At 40.6% G+C, this 21,378-nt stretch overlaps 1 protein-coding gene across 7 annotated transcripts in view; it reads left to right on the top strand.

Annotated features, from left to right (window-relative positions):
- eps8a (epidermal growth factor receptor pathway substrate 8a) overlaps positions 1-21,378 on the top strand; it is a 75,938-nt gene that overhangs the window by 4,125 nt on the left and 50,435 nt on the right. For 6 of the 7 annotated variants that reach the window (XM_055006452.1, XM_055006455.1, XM_055006456.1 and 3 more), the window contains exons 2-3: positions 17,020-17,106; positions 20,049-20,116. In XM_055006452.1, coding sequence (XP_054862427.1) covers positions 17,042-17,106; positions 20,049-20,116 — 133 coding nt within the window. In that variant the 5' untranslated portion in view covers positions 17,020-17,041. Of the gene's footprint in view, positions 1-14,245; positions 14,416-17,019; positions 17,107-20,048; positions 20,117-21,378 lie in introns of all 7 variants that reach the window. The other variant, XM_055006451.1, reaches the window with a different exon arrangement.

Genomic DNA, 21,378 nt, shown 5'->3' with positions numbered 1-21,378 from the left:
AGCTTTCAGTCAGCTCAGTGGTTCCTCCCTATCTGTCAGCTGGTCTGTAAGCCCCGCCCCCTGACCCTCCCCCACCTGTCCATCATTAATTAACAGCTTAAAGTCGACCTGCTGCTGAGACCAGAATCTAATCTGAGTCAGAGCGGCTTCATCACCTGTGGACCTGCAGACAGGTACGCTCTGTTTACTACCTGTGGATGTTGTAGATGGTATGCTGTTACCTGTCGACATTTCAGACAGGTTTCCTCTTAGTTTATTACCTGTAAATGCTCCAGACAGGTGCTCTCCGTTGGTTACCTGTAGAGGTTTCACACAGGTACGTTCTGGTTATTACCTGAAGATGGTTTAGATGGGTACACTCCACTTATTACCTGGAAATGCAGCAGACAGGTTTGCACAACTTTTTTTACCTGTGAATCTTTTACACAGGTGCACTATTCATTACCTGATGATGTTGCAGACATGTGGTTTGTTAGTTACCTGTAGATGTTGTGGACAGCTTTTGTCTTGTTTCTGTTGTTTCCATCATCCAACAGTGTTCCTACAGAATGTGTAGAGCAAAGCTATGTCCTCTCTTCTATTTTCCATCTTTTCATCCCATTGTCAGCCTTGATTGAATGTCTCCCTCCAGCTCATATTATCAGGATCAGACTAATTCTTTGGACTGTTTTCCATCAGTCAGTTTGTCCTCTTGGTCAGCAGTAACAGCTAGCTAAATATCTAGCTTCTACTGCTGAGAAAAAGGTTAGAAAACAACACAGAAAACATGGAAGAAGAAGCTGAGCCGATCAATACCTATTATTGATCGATACGGAGCAGAAGGTTGATGATTCAGACGTCTTGAATGAACCTCAGACATTAAAAACATCAACAATCTGTTTATTTCATTGTTTCTGCTGCAGATCAGTGAGTTCAGCAACATTTAACTGTTAGGAGACGAACTGGATATCAGCCATTAAACCATGATGAAAGACAAATAAACCATCAGATGGTCCCTGATGGCTCCTGATGGTTCCATGTCTGGAGGCTGGAGGAACATTTAGATGATGTTATAGCTTTAGCTCCTGCTGTTCAGTTACACTGAGTTCTGATCGGTAACTGAATCCTGGTTCCTGATGGTTCCTGCCGGTTCCTGCCGTTTCCTGATGGTTCCTGATGGTTCCTGCCGGATCCTGATGGTTCCTGATGGTTCCTGCTGGTTCCTGCCGGTTTCTGATGGTTCCTGCTGGTTCCTGCTGGTTCCTGCTGGTTCCTGTCGGGTCCTGCTGGGTCCTGCTGGTTCCTGCTGGATCCTGACGGATCCTGATGGTTCCTGATGGTTCCTGCTGGTTCCTGCCGGTTTCTGATGGTTCCTGCTGGTTCCTGATGGTTCCTGCTGGTTCCTGATGGTTCCTGCCGGATCCTGATGGTTCCTGAGTATCTGTGTCGCTCGATGCTCTGCAGAGTTCACCGCGTTATTCAGCTTCTGTCTGGAGGCACAAATCAAACCCTGATCATCAGCAGATCATCGGAACAAACCGTCCAATGTTGAGGCTGAAAATAACTCCAAGTTCATTTAGAGAGTTCCTGTTCCAGATTCATATTCATGGCGAGAAAACTGGAAATTAACTTTAGTTCAGCTGCTTTTACAGTAATACTACTGTAGTAATGCTACTGTAGTACTCTGTAGTATTTGTGTCCCTTTGACACAGTATCTCAGTACTATGGAGGTATTTCTGTAGTATATTACTGGTATGCAGTACTATGTAGTATTTCAGTAGTATTTACTAGTATGCAGGACTATGGAGGTATTTCTGTGGTACTATTACTGTTATGTAGTACCGTGTAGTATTTGTCTCTCACCCTCTAACTGAACATTCAGCACTTGGAGGATTAGCGGTTTATTTTTAGTTCAGGTGTTCTGCAGGTAGAACCAGGAATCAGGTCTGATGGAAACTTTCTGCAGCATCGACGGAATGATGTCACCATGTCAGGACCTGTTAGCCTAGCTTAGCATAAAGACTGGGAGCAGAGGAAACTGTTAGCCTAGCTTAGCTGCCAAAGACAAAGTGAATTTATTTCTATTTTCTTACTAACCGACTGATTTTATCTGTTCTATCTTAACTTTTAGTTTTCATCGATCAGTTGCACGTCTTTAGAAAATTAACACTAGAACTTAGTTTTTTATTAAAAAAAAAAATACTCTTGGAGGACAAAAAAAATTACCAAAGAAAGTTTAAAATATCACATACATTTAAAAGTTTAACAAAAATATCACAAGAAACAACAAAATATATGTCAATAAATAAGATAAATAAATTAAATAAAAATTCTGTCAGGAAAAATATTAAAAATTCACAGAATAAAAAACTTAAAATAACAAGAAAAATAAGATCAGAAAAAATGAAATGCAACAAAAACAACCTCCTGACCTCTGGAGATCTGTCCTGGGTTCAGGTCTCTGCTGGGTTCTGGTCTCTGCTGGGTTCTGGTTCTGGTCTCTGCTGGGTTCTGGTCTCTGCTGGGTTCAGGTCTCTGCTGGGATCTTGTTCAGGTCTCTGCTGGGTTCAGGTCTCTGCAGGGTTCTGGTTCAGGTCTCTGCTGGGTTCAGGTCTCTGCTGAGTTCTGGTTCTGGTTCAGGTCTCTGCTGGGTTCTGGTCTCTGCTGGGTTCTGGTTCAGGTCTCTGCTGGGTTCAGGTCTCTGCAGGGTTCTGGTTCTGGTTCAGGTCTCTTCTGGGTTCTGGTTCAGGTCTTTGCTGGGTTCTGGTCTCTGCTGGGTTCTGGTTCTTGTTCAGGTCTCTGCTGGGTTCTGGTTCAGGTCTCTGCTGGGTTCTGGTCTCTGCTGGGTTCTGGTTCAGGTCTCTGCTGGGTTCAGGTCTCTGCAGGGTTCTGGTTCTGGTTCAGGTCTCTTCTGGGTTCTGGTTCAGGTCTCTGCTGGGTTCAGGTCTCTACTGGGTTCTGGTTCAGGTCTCTGCTGGGTTCAGGTCTCTGCTGGGTTCTGGTTCTGGTTCAGGTCTCTGCTGGCTTCTGGTTCTGGTTCAGGCCTCTGCTGGGTTCAGGCCTCTGCTGGGTTCAGGTCTCTGCTGGGTTCTGGTCTCTGCTGGGTTCTGGTTCAGGTCTCTGCTGGGCTCTGGTCTCTGCTGGGTTCAGGTCTCTGCTGGGTTCAGGTCTCTGCTGGGTTCTGGTTCTGGTTCAGGTCTCTGCTGGGTTCTGGTTCTGGTTCAGGTCTCTGCAGGGTTCAGATCTCTGCTGGGTTCAGGTCTCTGCTGGGTTCAGGTCTCTGCAGGGTTCAGGTCTCTGCTGGGTTCTGGTCTGTGCTGGGTTCTGGTCTGTGCTGGGTTCTGGTCTCTGCTGGGTTCAGGTCTCTGCAGGGTTCTGGTCTCTGCAGGGTTCAGGTCTCTGCAGGGTTCAGGTCTCTGCTGGGTTCAGGTCTCTGCTGGGTTCTGGTTCTGGTTCAGGTCTCTGCAGGGTTCAGGCTTCTGCAGGGTTCAGGTCTCTGCTGGGTTCAGGTCTCTGCTGGGTTCAGGTCTCTGCTGGGTTCTGGTCTGTGCTGGGTTCTGGTCTGTGCTGGGTTCTGGTCTGTGCTGGGTTCAGGTCTCTGCAGGGTTCTGGTCTCTGCTGGGTTCAGGTCTCTGCAGGGTTCAGGTCTCTGCAGGGTTCTGGTCTGTGCTGGGTTCAGGTCACTGCAGGGTTCAGGTCTCTGCAGGGTTCAGGTCTCTGCTGGGTTCAGGTCTCTGCTGGGTTGTGGTCTCTGCTGGGTTCTGGTTCAGGTCTCTGCTGGGTTCAGGTCTCTGCAAGGTTCAGGTCTCTGCTGGGTTCAGGTCTCTGCAGGGTTCAGGTCTGTGCTGGGTTCAGGTCTCTGCTGGGTTCAGGTCTGTGCTGGGTTCAGGTCTCTGCAGGGTTCAGGTCTCTGCTGGGTTCAGGTCTGTGCTGGGTTCAGGTCTGTGCTGTGTTCAGGTCTCTGCAGGGTTCTGGTCTCTGCAGGGTTCAGGTCTCTGCTGGGTTCAGGACTCTGCTGGGTTCTGGTCTCTGCTGGGTTCTGGTTCAGGTCTCTGCTGGGTTCAGGTCTCTGCAGGGTTCAGGTCTGTGCTGGGTTCAGGTCTGTGCTGGGTTCAGGTCTGTGCTGGGTTCAGGTCTCTGCAGGGTTCTGGTCTCTGCAGGGTTCAGGTCTCTGCTGGGTTCAGGTCTCTGCTGGGTTCTGGTCTCTGCTGGGTTCTGGTTCAGGTCTCTGCTGGGTTCAGGTCTCTGCAGGGTTCAGGTCTGTGCTGGGTTCAGGTCTCTGCTGGGTTCAGGTCTGTGCTGGGTTCAGGTCTCTGCTGGGTTCAGGTCTGTGCTGGGTTCAGGTCTGTGCTGGGTTCAGGTCTCTGCTGGGTTCAGGTCTGTGCTGGGTTCAGGTCTGTGCTGGGTTCAGGTCTCTGCAGGGTTCTGGTCTCTGCAGGGTTCAGGTCTCTGCTGGGTTCAGGTCTCTGCTGGGTTCAGGTCTCTGCTGGGTTCTGGTTCAGGTCTCTCCTGGGTTCAGGTCTCTGCAGGGTTCAGGTCTGTGCTGGGTTCAGGTCTGTGCTGGGTTCAGGTCTCTGCTGGGTTCTGGTCTCTGCTGGGTTCTGGTCTCTGCTGGGTTCTGGTTCAGGTCTCTGCTGGGTTCAGGTCTCTGCTGGGTTCAGGTCTGTGCTGGGTTCAGGTCTGTGCTGGGTTCAGGTCTCTGCTGGGTTCAGGTCTCTGCTGGGTTCAGGTCTCTGCAGGGTTCAGGTCTCTGCTGGGTTCAGGTCTCTGCTGGGTTCTGGTCTCTGCTGGGTTCTGGTTCAGGTCTGTGCTGGGTTCAGGTCTGTGCTGGGTTCAGGTCTCTGCTGGGTTCAGGTCTGTGCTGGGTTCAGGTCTCTGCAGGGTTCAGGTCTCTGCTGGGTTCAGGTCTCTGCTGGGTTCAGGTCTCTGCTGGGTTCAGGTCTCTGCTCGGTTCTGGTCTCTGCTGGGTTCTGGTTCAGGTCTCTGCTCGGTTCAGGTCTTTGCAGGGTTCAGGTCTGTGCTGGGTTCAGGTCTCTGCTGGGTTCAGGTCTGTGCTGGGTTCAGGTCTCTGCTGGGTTCAGGTCTCTGCTGGGTTCTGGTCTCTGCTGGGTTCTGGTTCAGGTCTCTGCAGGGTTCAGGTCTCTGCTGGGTTCAGGTCTCTGCTGGGTTCAGGTCTCTGCAGGGTTCAGGTCTGTGCTGGGTTCAGGTCTCTGCTGGGTTCAGGTCTGTGCTGGGTTCAGGTCTCTGCTGGGTTCAGGTCTCTGCTGGGTTCAGGTCTCTGCAGGGTTCTGGTCTCTGCTGGGTTCAGGTCTCTGCTGGGTTCTGGTCTCTGCTGGGTTCTGGTTCAGGTCTGTGCTGGGTTCAGGTCTCTGCTGGGTTCAGGTCTCTGCTGGGTTCAGGTCTGTGCTGGGTTCAGGTCTCTGCAGGGTTCAGGTCTCTGCTGGGTTCAGTTCTCTGCTGGGTTCAGGTCTCTGCAGGGTTCTGGTCTCTGCAGGGTTCAGGTCTCTGCAGGGTTCTGGTCTCTGCTGGGTTCAGGTCTCTGCTGGGTTCTGGTCTCTGCTGGGTTCTGGTTCAGGTCTGTGCTGGGTTCAGTTCTCTGCTGGGTTCAGGTCTCTGCTGGGTTCAGGTCTCTGCAGGGTTCTGGTCTCTGCAGGGTTCAGGTCTCTGCTGGGTTCAGGTCTCTGCTGGGTTCAGGTCTGTGCTGGGTTCAGGTCTGTGCTGGGTTCAGGTCTGTGCTGGGTTCAGGTCTCTGCTGGGTTCAGGTCTCTGCAGGGTTCTGGTCTCTGCAGGGTTCAGGTCTCTGCTGGGTTCAGGTCTCTGCTGGGTTCAGGTCTGTGCTGGGTTCAGGTCTGTGCTGGGTTCAGGTCTCTGCTGGGTTCAGGTCTCTGTAGTCCATGGGCCAGACCAGATATTTTTACCAGCTCAGGTGACCAAACCTAAGTGTTACTAAAATGTGCGTTGGGTTAATGTCACTACATCAGGATGTCAGAGCTTTTCCACACTGGCAGCTTTATCACTTAGTTGTGAAACTGTCACATTCACCATAACCGCTCTATTGCAATCTCTGAGGCCCACAGTTGTAAAATTGCAACATTTTTTAAGGCTGTCTAGCTGTACCTATATCTGACTGAATGTAGACAAACACTACATTTCCCAGCACCCCACGCTCTGAACTGCAAAACAAATAAATATTTTTGGCAGGAGAATATTAATACTGTAAACATGTCTTCCACTGACCCCAGAGCTCTCTCTTCTGGAACAATTTCAATAATTTTCCAAGTAAGTATTTGACCTGTAGTATTTTTTTTCTTCATCCTTAAAGATGTTTAGTGATACACAACTCAAATTATTTTTTAAAAGTATAATACAGTTGAAGACAAGTATACAGTTGAAGACAGAATTATTAGCTCCCCTATGAAATTTTTGATTTTTCCCAAAAAATTCCCAAGTGCTTTGCACATGATTGCACAACAGTAGTTTGTGTTTTGGCTCAATAAAAAGGTCAGTTCTTCAGAGGGCTAATAATTTTGACCCTGGTAGTTTTTGGTTTTTGTTGTATAATTTAGTTTTTTTTGAGCAAAGTAAAATAATGCAAGCATCTAAAAATAAAACTAGGATGTTTGGAAAAGCTGTGTTAAAAATTCCTTGACCTGTTAAACAGCACAAAAAAAACCCCAAACCTTAAATTTCATAGCTGGCCTAATAATTTTGTCTTCAACTGTACAAGTGATGTTTAGGGATTTCTTTCAATGACGCAAAAATGCAACACTGGGCTTTACTGGGTGCTACTTATTCACACAGAAGGCCCCATCACTGGGTCATGAGTATATTTATCAACTGTACCATCTATATAATAAATATACAGTCTCTATGCTGTGTATATATATATATATATATATATATATATATATATATATATATATATATATATATATATATATATATATATATATATATATATATATATATATATATATATATATATCGGTTATGAGTTTAAGGTTAAAGGTTAACTCGATTAATTTTGTATAGGATTAACAGTATATTAACAGGTACATACATCAACTGCAGTATGATTTGTTATAATATGATTTGAAGGAAGCAGTTTTTTGATCTGTGAAACACAAACAGTTTCACATATAAGGAGACACTAAGGAGAATGCCATCCACCAATTGAGAGTCCTCAGACACCCACCAGAAATCATTATGATGTTCAAGCAAAGTCCAAAATGTAAACATGAACTAATTGTAGAGGACTGATGTAATACAATCCCACTTTTGCAAGTTCAAAAAAATGAAAGTTGTAATAACATCATTTTCTTGCAGTTTTTTATTGTGTGGAGGTGCATTCTAACATGGATGGCAATTACAGTTTTGACTTGTTAAATTAAGCTGCATTTTATTGTGCCATATTCAACTATTTCCTATCAATACAATTCATTTTAAGATACATATTTTGATACTATTGAATCATCAATGCCTAATCATCTGTGGACGTTGTTAAAAATAAACTGGTAATATTTGCATACACTAGGAGCCACTGTTACAATTTTGCAATGTTTTCACAAAATCCTTAAAAATCCAAAAAATGAAAAAGTCTCATTGTGTTCTTGATTAGAGGTGAGCTAAAACTGTTTAAAAAGGAAAAAAATTTACATCAATATCATCAATGCGTGGGTTTCAGGGGGTTAAATCTTACAGTGTGCAAAGATCACATCTAATATAAGTCAACAATCGCATAAAACTGTGAGAAATATATTATGTATATATTATAATAATTAAATGTCAGACCCAAATGCATGCATCCTTCCATGCTTATTTGATAATAATTGTGTATTCGCATTCATTTATTTTTTCCTATAGAAAGAGTTATTGGTGGGTAGGTGTACATTTGTTTTCAGGTCCTTTGCAGAAAGTGCTGAGATGTCTAGTTATGTAAGTTGTCTTTTACAGTTCTAATTAAGGTTAATTAAGCTCGATTAGATCAGTTAACTATGGTAATATCCTTTCCTTTTCTAGGATTAACTTTGAATGAACTTGAATGATCTTTATTTTATATGATACCGGTACATGGAAGAAATGACTCCTATCTGTATTTTGTGTTTTTGTCTCATTATGACCATGTACTGTTCTCGGAAAATTACCTTTGACTTTGGAATAAGCGTCCACGCAGCACAACGGGACGGAATTGATTTAAAAAAATGTAATTAGAATAAAAACTGCAAAAGCATTTGAAAATTCAACTTAATAATGGAAACAGTCTTTGCAACAGTGTTTTTGGCATTTGATCAGTTCTGATAGCAGTCTGTAATAATTGGGTTAAATTTTGAACTCTTCAACACAATTTTGGCTGATTTGACTCTATTTAAAAAGGTATTTTGAATGTTTAACTGGAAGTTATAATCTGCTGTATCACACTGACCAAAAATCACAAGATATGGTTCATCTTTGTTTTTTTAACTTCAATAGAATTTAACTTTGAATCTGTTTGTCAAATTTTCGCTATTCTATTGTTCCGTCCTGCTTACAGTAAATCTTGTTACCATAGCAATGAAATCTTTCTCAGTCTCAAGTTTGTTATAATATTGTTCTGTGCTGTAAAGTGATTATACAGATGATGGTGTTTAGCATGTGGCATTTCTTACTTTTTCATAATGAGGAAAAATCCTATGGAATTCCGTCCTGTTATGTTGTTAGGACTTTTGCCTCAGACCCCTCACCTTTCATTGTGGGTCATGTCCATTAAACAAGCGATAACATATATTAAGCTGTGAGTCTGCAAGGGGTGTCATATCAAAATGCAAACTAGAGACATATAACTAGTTAAAAATACCAAAAAGAATTGGTCACCTCGGGTGGTACCGATATCTGAAATTTTGGGTCCTGGCCCAAGGACTACTGTGGCCTCCATACAGAATCAATTAATAATCAATCGTCTCTCAGCAGCGTCTCTCTGTGACATCACTTAATCCATAACTCATCATCTGTTTCCACAGTGATGCCCGCTTCGACCCGTTTCCATGGAGACGAGTTTATGGAGGACAGTTGGTGCCAAAAGGGAAGGCAGAAAAAAAGACAGAAAACTTTATTTAAAAGAGCAGAGTTTGACTTGAAGAATTAATAGATTATTAATAGAATAAATTATAGTTTATGAATAGAATAAATTATAGATTATTAATAGAATAAATGTAGATTATTAATAGAATAAATTATAGATTATTAATAGAATAAATTGTAGTTTATTAATAGAATAAATATAGTTTATTAATAGAATAAATGTAGATTATTAATAGAATATTGTAGATTATTAATAGAATAAATTGTAGATTATTAATAGAATAAAATATAATTTATTAATAAAATAAATATAGATTATTAATGGAATAAATTAGAGATTATTCATCCAATCCGATTCTGGCAGCGGCAGATTGTCAGTTGCCTTGGCGACGACGAACAGCCGTTTGTGTGACAGACACAGAGGCGTTTCCGTGGTAAAAGAGCTATTTCACATGCAGGGATCAGAGAACGTCTGGAGTTTATTATCTGGACTTTAATATCCAACGGTTTAAAGTCACTAAATAAATCCGTTGATCCCAAACTCTGAATAATAATCTATAATCAGTCTATAATCAATCTATAATTAATCTGAATCTGTCAGATGAGTCACTTCTGGAGTTCCATTCAGAGTCTGGAGGTCAGAAGGATTTAAATATTTAACACCTGAAACACACCTGAGGATCCAGGTGCATGTTTTAGCCACATTACTTTTAATTTTGTCCATTTTTATTCCCACGTGTTGAATTTGTCACCTTTTTTCTCACTTTGTCGTCTTTGTAAATTATTTAAAAAATGTTTTAAAAACCCTCTCCTCATATTTTTAAGAAACTCGGCTAGTTAAAAAAATTTATAAAAACAAACAAAAATCACAAGAAAAGCCCCAAGAAAACCAAAGGCTAAAGTTGTGGCTATCATTAGTTTGTTTAGGCCAGTGATTCTCAAATTTTTTCTGTCGGGCCCCCCTTCAGAGGACAAAAAACTTTCGTGCCCCCCCAATAACTTCGTGCGTATATATATATATATATATATATATATATATATATATATATATATATATATATATATATATATATATATATATATATATATATATATATATATATAAATAAACTGTGAAAACATGAATATGCAGGGCTGTGTTATTTTATCTGATTCCATTTTGTTGTTTTTCACAGTAAAGATCAGGGGTGTCAAACTCATTTTAGTCCAGGGACCACATAAACCCAATCTGATCTCCAGTGGGCCCCGAGAGTAAAATCACAGCATAATAACCTATAAATAACCAAAACTCCAACTTTTCCCCTTTGTTTTAGTTAAAAAAAAGTACATTCTGAAAATGTTCACATTTAATGAAGTATCTTTTTACAAAATATTATGAATCTGAAATTTCTTAAGGAAAAAAAGTTCAATTTCAACAGTAGCCTATTATGCCTCAGTTCATCATTTACACATGCATTGTAACTGCCAGATAACAGTTTATCTACAAAAACACAAAACATTCAGTCACAGGTTTCTGGAACTGAACAATCTAGTATTTTACTTCATGATCAGAACAACTTGTCAAGTTCTAGAAATTATTTTAAATTTACAGTTTTACAAATTTACAATTTACAGTTAATGTTGTTGTGATTTTTATAATTTGTAAAGTCGTCCCGCGGGCCGAAATGGACCGTCTGGTGAGCCGGTTTTGGCCCACAGGCCGTATGTTTGACATTGCTGGTAAAAAATAATCGGAGGACATGAGCCGAGTATGTGACGTGATCAAGTACGCTGGTGTTCTGACTGCACATTAACGGTGCGTTCTCCCGTTCTCAGGAGTCTGTACTTCGGAGTCTGAACGGCCAGTGCATATACCATAGATATATATAGAAGATCATTATTATTATTAATATATATATTTTTTTATATCTATGGCATATACAGTCTACGGGCCAGCACAATTTCAGTATTGTTGTACGCCGCGAAAAACAGGCCGACGTTAAAACAATAGTTCAGCTAATTAGTTCCGCGTTGAAGGACCTTTTCCTCCCAGTCTCCCGCGCCCCCCCTTGACATGCCTCTGTGCCCCCCCCACTATTTGAGAAACACTGGTTTAGGCTAATGTAGAAGCATTTAGGCTAATGTGGAAGCTTAATGTTTTGGCTAAAGTTGTGGCTATCATTAGCTTGTTTAGGCTAATGTAGCAGCTAAATGTTTTGGCTAAAGTTGTGGCTATCATTAGCTTGTTTAGGCTAATGTAGCAGCTTAATGTTTTGGCTAAAGTTGTGGCTATCATTAGCTTGTTTAGGCTAATGTAGCAGCTAAATGTTTTGGCTAAAGTTGTGGCTATCATTAGCTTGTTTAGGCTAATGTAGTAGGTTTTAGGCTAATGCTGATTAAAGTTGTGGCTATCACTAACTTGTTTTGGCTAACGTAGCTTTAAACATAGCCAGCTCCATCATTACTGTTCATTCTGTTGATGTTTAAAACTGTGGAAGCAGAAATCTGTTCATTTGACTGATGTATTATATTTGTAGAATTTTAATTTCAGCCATTTGAAGCTAAAACATTTCTAAATGGTGAGATATTTTCATCTTTTGGGAGGTTTCAGTTTTCCAGCGTCTGGTTTGATGGAGCAGAAACAAAGCAGCCGTCCATCTGAGAGGAAAGCAAAGAGGATTGATAAGAAGATTTAAGTCCACAAACCTAATCCACCTTCCTGCTGTCGCTGAGGCATGCTGGGAAATGGAGGTCAGATAAAACAGGAACCAGTTAGGAACCAGTTCTTCATGAAAACAGGGACAGTAGATAGATCTATCTACATTATTCTGTCAGTTTCTGCTGTTTTTAGTCCCTTTGTAGTGGTTTTCTCTCCTCATCCTGTAGATGTTTTTCTATCTCTGTTTCCCCTCTCTTCTGCTCATCAGCAGGAGATGTTTTTCCATGCTGGATGGAGAAACATCTCCAGCTCCTCTGTTCTCTGTTTTTGCTGCGTTTATTAATTCATCTCTGATTTTCCTCAGTCTAAACTGTCCATCTCTGTTTTGTGTTTTCTTGTGTCTTGTTTTTGTCGAGAAATCATCTTTTATTGCCGTCAGAATCTCAGTTTGCTTCCATTCTTCACCTTCTGGTTGCTTCTTTTACTTTTTCCAACAAAAATAAACAGATTGTAATGAAAATCAGGAGATTTTAGGCTGGAGTTGGTAAAGTTTGAAGCAAGAGGTGTAGCACTGCCCTCCCTGGCTCATAATAGGGAATTCTAATAAAGAATATCTGCTTAGCTTTCAGGGAGGGCTGGTGATGGTCACACACATGCACTAAATATTAAAATATTTGGCTGCAAGACTAAAATATGCATCAGTCTCATAAAATGTTGACACCTCTTTTGTGGCGTTAAACAATGAGAATAAATGCAGACAAAAAAAAAGTTTGAAGCAAGATGTCAGAACGTTGAGAACCCACTGATTCTTTGTGTTTTCACAGTTTGCTGCTAAAAAATGGTGTGATTTTAGTGATTTTAATGGTTTTTCTGTGGGTTTCTAGGGATGAAGGTATGATTTTAGCAGTTTTTGTGGTTTTTCTGAGGGTTTCTACAGCTGAAGGTGTGATTTTAGTGGTTTTTCTGAGGGTTTCTACGGCTGAAGGTGTGATTTTAGTGGTTTTTCTGTGGGTTTCTAGGGCTGAAGGTGTGATTTTAGTGGTTTTTCTGAGGGTTTCTAGGGCTGAAGATGTGATTTTAGTGGTTTTTCTGAGGGTTTCTAGGGCTGAAGGTGTGATTTTAGTGGTTTTTCTGAGGGTTTCTAGGGCTGAAGGTGTGATTTTAGTGGTTTTTCTGAGGGTTTCTACGGCTGAAGGTGTGATTTTAGTGGTTTTTCTGTGGGTTTCTACGGCTGAAGGTGTGATTTTAGTGGTTTTTCTGAGGGTTTCTATGGCTGAAGGTGTGATTTAGTGGTTTTTCTGAGGGTTTCTACAGCTGAAGGTGTGATTTTAGTGGTTTTTCTGAGGGTTTCTACAGCTGAAGGTGTGATTTTAATGGTTTTTCTGTGGGTTTCTAGGGCTGAAGGTGTGATTTTAGTGGTTTTTCTGAGGGTTTCTAGGGCTGAAGGTGTGATTTTAGTGGTTTTTCTGAGGGTTTCTACAGCTGAAGGTGTGATTTTGGTGGTTTTTCTGAGGGTTTCTACGGCTGAAGGTGTAATTTTAGTGGTTTTTCTGAGGGTTTCTATGGCTGAAGGTGTGATTTTAATCGTTTTTCTGTGGGATTCTAGGGCTGAAGGTGTGCCGTCTGTCAGTGTTTCTCTTCAGATTAAAGTTTGTCTCCTCCCAGAACAAACAGCGATAAAGAGCTGCAGCAGGAACAACAGTCGACTTTTGACCTCATCAGACTTCACATTAACCACCAAGTCTCTGGAGAGCAGCTGGAATAACAGCAGGGGGTGGAGCCAGAAGGGGAGGGATGTGATTGGACGACAGAAGGCAACAGGCAGTTAAAGTGAAGCTTCAGTCTTACAGACTGAGAGGTTTGGTTCAGCTTCATCTTTCAATCCTTAAAACAGATGTTCCCCTGGTTACTTTGGGAAGTTTAAGTCCTTGTTGGACATAAAACAAAATAAATGAAACACAAAATGACAAACAAGACACAAAAGAACAGAAACAAGACAAGATGAGGTCATTAACCTCCTCATTAGTCTTTATCATGGTGTCCATTGCTGCTAAACTCCCACAATGCTCTCTGCTTTTGCCTCCTCTGGCTCCACCTGGTGGAACAACCAGGAACTACAGCTGATCCACATATATGACATCATGACCTTCTTCTTCTGCTGTTTACTTCATTGTCATCTTCTGTTTCTTTCTTGTCTTGTTTTATGACCTAGTCCTCTTCTTAATCTTAGCCTTTGTTTGTTTGTTTTTCTTCTCATTATTATCCCTGTTCTAGTGTTTGATGGCTGCTGCTCGTTGATTGATCACACTGATTGATCACGCTGATTGATCGGTGAAGGTGTCGCTGATGTTCAGATTAACTTCAGTCCTCCTCAGATCTCTGGTTTTTAGACTTAATCATGTGAGGATTAACCTCTGTCTTATGTTTTCTGGTGGTGATATTTATTATATTTATGTTTACTGGTGGTGATATTTATTATATTTATATTTATTCGTGGTGATATTTATTATGTTTATGTTTACTGGTGGTGATATTTATTGCATTTATGTTTATTTGTGGTTATATTTCCAGCTCTGATCAGTTCCTGGTGAGTCTCTGTGGGTTTTTCCTCCTTGCTCGTGGCCTCGCAGGTCATTCCTCCAGCAGCTGGAGGTCTGCAGTCTTGTTGTCATGGAGCTTAAAATGGAGTCCTGCTGAATAAAACATGGAGTCCTGGGAAAAGTAATCACACACTGTACTTGGTGAGACTTTACTCCACTCCCATAAATCAGCTGGAGGCTCCTTTGTGTTCACAGTTTTCATTTCAGCCTCCACCGGCTTTCTGCTGCTCAGGAAGGTTTTAATGTAGAGTTAATGAGACGCAGAGACAGACTTGATGTTCTGGTGGCTGCATGAGGCTACATGAGGCCACATGAGGCCACATGAGGCTACATGAGGCCACATGAGGCCACATGAGGCCACATGAGGCCACATGAGGCCACATGAAGCTACATGAAGCTACATGATGCCACGAGGCCACATGAGGCCACATGATGCCACATGAGGCCACATGATGCTACATGAGGCCACATGAGGCCACATGATGCTACATGATGCTACATGAGGCCACATGAGGCCACATGATGCCACATGAGGCCACATGAGGCCACATGATGCCACATGAAGCTACATGATGCCACATGATGCCACATGAGGCCACATGATGCCACATGAAGCTACATGAAGCTACATGATGCCACATGAGGCCACATGATGCCACATGAGGCCACATGATGCCACATGAGGCCACATGATGCCACATGAGGCCACATGAGGCCACATGATGCTACACGAAGCTACACGAGGCTACTTGAGGCCACTTGAGGCTACATGAAGCTACATGAGGCCAAATGAGGCCACATGATGCCACATGATGCCACATGAGGCCACATGATGCCACATGAGGCCACATGATGCCACATGATGCCACATGAAGCTACATGAAGCTACATGAGGCTACTTGAGGCTACATGATGCTACATGATGCTACATGAGGCCACATGAGGCCACATGATGCCACATGAGGCCACATGATGCCACATGAGGCCACATGATGCCACATGAGGCCACATGAGGCCACATGAGGCCACATGATGCTACATGAAGCTACATGAGGCTACATGAGGCTACTTGAGGCTATATGATGCTACATGATGCCACATGAAGCTACATGAGGCTACATGAGGCTACATGAAGCTACATGAGGCTACATGATGCTACATGAGGCTGCATGAAGCTACATGAGGCTACATGAGGCTACATGAGGCTACATGATGCTACATGATGCTACATGAGGCTACATGAGGCTACATGAGGCTACATGATGCTACATGAGGCTACATGAGGCTGTATGAAGGTTCACAAAGACCTGAACCCAGATAGTCAGCAGTATTTAGAGATTATTGGACCAGTAAAAGAATGTTAACATCAGAACTATCAGGTATGACATTTTCAAACCGCTGTAATATCTGATCAGGACATGAGCAGCTTCTCTAAGTTGATCTTTGATGTCTTTAATTGTTTCTGAGACATGGGATCTGTATCAGCAGTGACTCAGCAGGAAGTTCCTCTAAGAACTTGGAGGTCAACATGCCCTTCAGATACTTGGCAGCTTCCACCTTCTCTCTGGTCCTGACCAGCTGTCCACTCCAAAGATCTGAGTGGAAAATTCACCAAAATCCCTTTGTTTTATATGTTTTGTTTAAAGAATTTACCAAAAATAAATAGTTTCTTCTCACCAGATTCTGTCAAACCTAAAAAAACAACTGATTCTCCATGACTGAGTTGAAATAGGACAATGGAACACAAACAAGACATAAACAACACAAGCAAGACACCAACAAGACACAAACAACACCAACAAGACACAAACAAGACATAAACAACACAGGACACAAACCACGCCAACAAGAAACAACGCCAACAAGACACAAACAACACCATCAAGACACAAACAAGACATAAACAACACAGGACACAAACAACGCCAACAAGACACAAACAACACCAACAAGACACAAACCACGCCAACAAGACACAAACAACACCAACAAGACACAACACCAACAAGACACAAACAACACCAACAAGACACAAACAAGACATAAACAACACAAGACACAAACAAGACCAACAAGACACAAACAACACCAAGACACAAACCACGCCAACAAGACACAATGCCAACAAGACGCAAACAACACCAACAAAACACAAACAAGACATAAACAACACAAGACACAAACAAGACCAACAAGACACAAACAACACCAACAAGACAAACAAGACCAACAAGACACAAACAAGGCCAACAAGACAAACAAGACCAACAAGACACAAACAACACCAACAAGACAAACAAGACCAACAAGACACAAACAAGGCCAACAAGACAAACAAGACCAACAAGACACAAACAACACCAACAAGACATAAACAACACAAACAAGACAAAAAACAACACAAACAACGCTGCTGAACTCTATGTCTTTGACCTAATTTGAAGATTTGCTGTCACGATATGTTTTTTTTTTTTTTTAAATAAACTTTGCAGATAAATCCAGTTCTTAGATCATCATCATCTTTTGTTCAGTTAACACAAAAAAATGAGATTTAAGTGTGAATGTAAATCAGTAAACTGTTTCTGAAACGTGGCTGCTGCTGTTTTGGTGTAAAATATCAGCTGTTGTGTTATTTAACACTGGTTGTGTGTTTATTGGGTTATTTAACACTGGTTGTGTGCTTATTGTGTTAATTAACACTGGTTGTGTGTTTGTGTTAATTAACACCGTTTGTGTCTCCTGCAGCGACTGTCCACTGTGAAGCAGCATGAACGGATATGAAACTCCAGCTCTGGCCTCTGGCACCTTCAGCTCCTACAGCTCCAATGTCAAGTGAGTGTTTTAGCAAAGTTAGCTCGTTAGCACTGTTAGTTTGTCTATTGGCTCGTCCGTTAGCCATTAGCTTGTCTATTAGCCAGTTCTTTTGCGCTGTTAGCATTAGCTTGTCTGTTGGCTCGTCCGTTAGCCGTTAGCTTGTCTATTAGCTCGTCCGTTAGCCGTTAGCTTGTCTATTAGCTCGTCCGTTAGCCATTAGCTTGTCTATTAGCTCGTCCATTAGAATCGCTGCTGGATGATGAAGGATTTTTCCACCAGCTGAGTGATTTCAGTGTGGTTTTTATTTTTATTTTAGCTATCAGAAATTCCAAATATCAGATTTAAAAACCTATAAATTAAATCCAAACTTGCCAAATTTAATCAGCAACGTGCTTCCTGGTCTAGCAGTCACTTACTAACATTAGCTAATGTTTGCTAATATCACAGCTGCACAAAATAAAACTGAAATCTTTAATATTTTACTGTCAAACAATTACAAAGACACAGAAAAGAGATCAGTATTAGTTGCAGTATTGGTTGCAGTTTTTGATGCAATATTAGACGCAATATTGGTTGCAGTATTAGATGCAGTATTAGATGCAGTATTGGTTGCAATATTTGATGCAATAATAGTCGCAATATTGGTTGCAATATTGGTTGGAGTATTAGATGCAGTATTAGATGCAGTAGATAAGATAAGATAAGATAAAGATAAAGATAAAGTTCTTTATTTCTCCCCACTCCAGGGGAAATTTACATTGTTACAGCAGCTTTATTTACAATATATACAAGGGTGGCAAAATTTTTTAACAGAAAAAATAAAAATAAAAATAAAGTTTAAAAGTGCAGAGATGTGCAGTGCAAGAATGTCAGTGCAAATTTTATGGTTTGGGGTGGTAATGATATAGTCCAGTTTATGTTAACATCAGCCAGTGATGCTGATGTTGTAAAGTCTTATAGCAGATGGGATGAAGGACCTGCGATAGCGCTCTTTCTTGCAGGGTGGATGTCTCAGTCTGCTGCTGAAGGAGCTGCTTAAAGACCCCACAGTGTCATGCAGTGGGTGAGAGGGATTGTCCATGATGGATGTGAGCTTTGACAACATCCTCCTCTCACCCACCTCCTCTATGGAGTCCAGGGAACAGTCCAGGACAGAACCAGCCCTCCTGACCAGTCTGTTTAGTCTCTTTCTGTCCCTTTCAGTGCTCCCTGCTCCCCAGCAGACCACTGCATAGAAAATAGCAGACGCTACCACAGAGTCATAAAATGTGGGTTAGTATTGGGGGTTAGTATTGGACGCAGAATTAGATGCAGTATTAGTTGCAGTATTAGATGCAGTATTAGTTGCAGTATTAGATGCAGTATTGGTTGCAGTATTGTTTGCAGTACTTGATGCAGTATTAGATGCAGTATTGGTTACAGTATAGGTTGCAGTATTAGATGCAGTATTGGTTGCAGTATTAGATGCAGTATTGGTTGCAGTATTGGTTGCAGTATTAAATGTAGTATTGGTTGCAGTATTAAAAGCAGTATTGGTTGCAATATCAGGCGCAGTATTGGTTACAGTATTAGATGCAGTATTGGTTGCAGTATTAGTTGCAATATTAGATGCGGTGTTAGATGCAGTATTGGTTGCAGTATTAAATGCAGTATTGGTTGCAGTATTAAAAGCAGTGTTGGATGCAATATTGATTGCAGTATTGGTTGCAGTATTAGGTGCAGTATGGGTTGCAGTATTGATTGCAGTATTAGATGCAGTATTGGTTGCAGTATTGGATGCAGTATTAGATGCAGCATTTGATGCAGTATTAGACGCAGTATTGGTTGCAGTATTGGTTGCAGTATTAAAAGCACTATTGGTTGCAGTTTTACATACAGTATTTGATGCAGTAGTAGACGCAGTATTTGCAGCGTCTCTCTGTGGTTAATCCGACTGTCGGCTGATCAGGTTTCGCTGCTGAAACTTGATATTTTCTCACGTTTGCTCTTTATTCTGAGTGATCACATCATCAATAATCAATGAGATCAATTAACACTGAAGAAAGACGACTTCAACTAACAGGAAGTAAACAACCTGATCATCAACGCCAGGATTTAAAATCAACGTTTATCAGCAACTGATCTCAGTCTGATATAGAAATATAATTTACCGTATTTAAGGACTCTTCTGATTTAAAAGCCCAAAGGTTAAAGAAAAAAATCCATTTGATTACAACTAAAATCTGCTCTCTACATTTAGAAATAAAATTGACAATAAAAGAACACAGAGACACAAAAAACGAGCACTAAAAAAAAAAAAAAAAACACGTAATATTCTTCTCTGGCCGAAACTATTTAACTATTTAATGTCTTTGGGCCACTGAGTAATTTTTTTATATTTTTAAATTATATTTTGATTTTATTTTTGGTATACCGTATTTTTAGTTTTCTACAAATATGAAATATTTTTGGATCATGATTTTTCAGGAGGGTCAATATATTGTTGATTTTATATTTAATATATTTTTTGTCCCTGTATTTTTAAAATTTTAGTCACTTTATTTTAGAAACTTTTGGTTCACTTAAAAAAATTCTTGGTCATGACATATTTTATATATTTTTGGAACACTATTTAGTTTAATTTATTATATTTTCTATATTTTTGGAACACTAGTTTAATTTATTATATTTTCTATATTTTTGGACCACTGTTTTTGTTTAATTAATTATATTTTATATAGTTTTTATTCACTATATTTAGTTTATTATATTTTATATATTTTTGTGTTGCTGTATTTTAGTTTTTTGTCTATTTGTTCTCCACATTGAACCAAATGAACGTTTTATGAATCAGTTTTTCCGCCTGCTGGTTGTAGAGCATCAGTCCCATTGCCATGGTTACCGCTGATTCAGACCAATGACAACATGGTCGGCCAATCAGATCCGTGTTTACTGACCTGCTTCCTGTGTTTGTGTCTCAGTGGCCACAGCTCTTCATCTCCGGAGCCTCAGAGACAGAAAGCCAAGTCCAGTGCCAAAACTCTGTACGGTGAGTCTCTTATTCTGGTGGACTGGTGCTTTTATTGTGGCGGGGAGAAGGAAATACTGCAGAGTTGCTGAGTCTCTTAAGTTCAAACAGAAGTTAAAGTTAAAGAAGATTCACACAAAACAGGTTTAAAAGCTCTAAAAAGGAGAAAAAGTTAATTCTGATCTGAAACAAGCCGTTTGTGTTTGTCTCATTTAGTATCTCATGTTGTTTTGTTGTCATCGTGTTTAACAGAAATGTAATTTTAAATCTGATTTAATCCGATTATTTGTGACATTAACAGGATCAGATGAGATTTATTTCCTTCGTTCTTCTTCCAAACGTAAAAAGAAAAGTGAGAGTGAGATAAAAAACCTCTGAGTGTTTGTGTGCTTTTATTTCTCTGATTTATTTCTGATTTTGATTCTTTTGGATGTTAAAGTTGTGCATTTATCTTTGTACTAAATCAGTTGTTTTTAATAGAATGTGGAATCACATTTGTGCCAAAATAAGCAAACAAGACGTCTCTAGTGTCAGAAAGAACATAGGATTTATTTTAGAGAGAATAAAAAACAGCTTTTAATAGTTTGGTTCTGTCTTTCTGATATTTCTGAAATTTTCTTTGATTATTTTTTTCACTTATCTGCCTCCATACAAGTCAAAAATGAAACCAATAAAATAAAACTTTATTGGAACTAAAAGAAACAAACGTCCAAATTAACCAAAATCTGACCCGTGATCTTAAGAAAGACATGTGAGGCTGATCCATCAATTTCATTTTATTCATATATCTTCAATTCATATTTATTTGTTTTAAACTTCTAATAAAACGTAAAGTTTCTTATTCAACATTAATAAAATAAATGATGAGATTTTTGCTTCAGCCTCTCAGCGTCTCTTCTGTCTGTTGGAGAGTTTTATTCAGTTTTCTTTATCTCAGTTTAAAGACAAAGTAAACATTTTGTCTTGAAAATGTTCTGATTTTAAGATTTAAGTCGTTTGTCATCAGAGTTTATCTGAATATTTCAGACTTTCTGCTACTTCCTGTTTCTGCCGCTGCTTTCTTCAGACTTTAATCTGTTGGTTCTGTTTGTAAAGTTCAGCTCCGTGGTTCTAAATGTTTGATCAGTTCTTAAAGTTTATCAGCTGATAACTGAAGAACAAACACTGCTCCTGTAGGTCATTTAGACTCAGACCAACATACAAACTTTGTACACAGACTCCGTAACTTCAGGAAAACCTAAAAACAATGTAAAAACAACATAGAAACAATGTGTCTCTGCCTC

The sequence above is a fragment of the Amphiprion ocellaris genome, chromosome 21 (assembly GCF_022539595.1).
Source record: "Amphiprion ocellaris isolate individual 3 ecotype Okinawa chromosome 21, ASM2253959v1, whole genome shotgun sequence".
In the NCBI taxonomy this organism is placed as follows: Eukaryota; Metazoa; Chordata; class Actinopteri; family Pomacentridae; genus Amphiprion; species Amphiprion ocellaris.
Note: the sequence above shows the minus strand (reverse complement) of the source record. Positions and strands in the feature narration are given on the sequence as shown.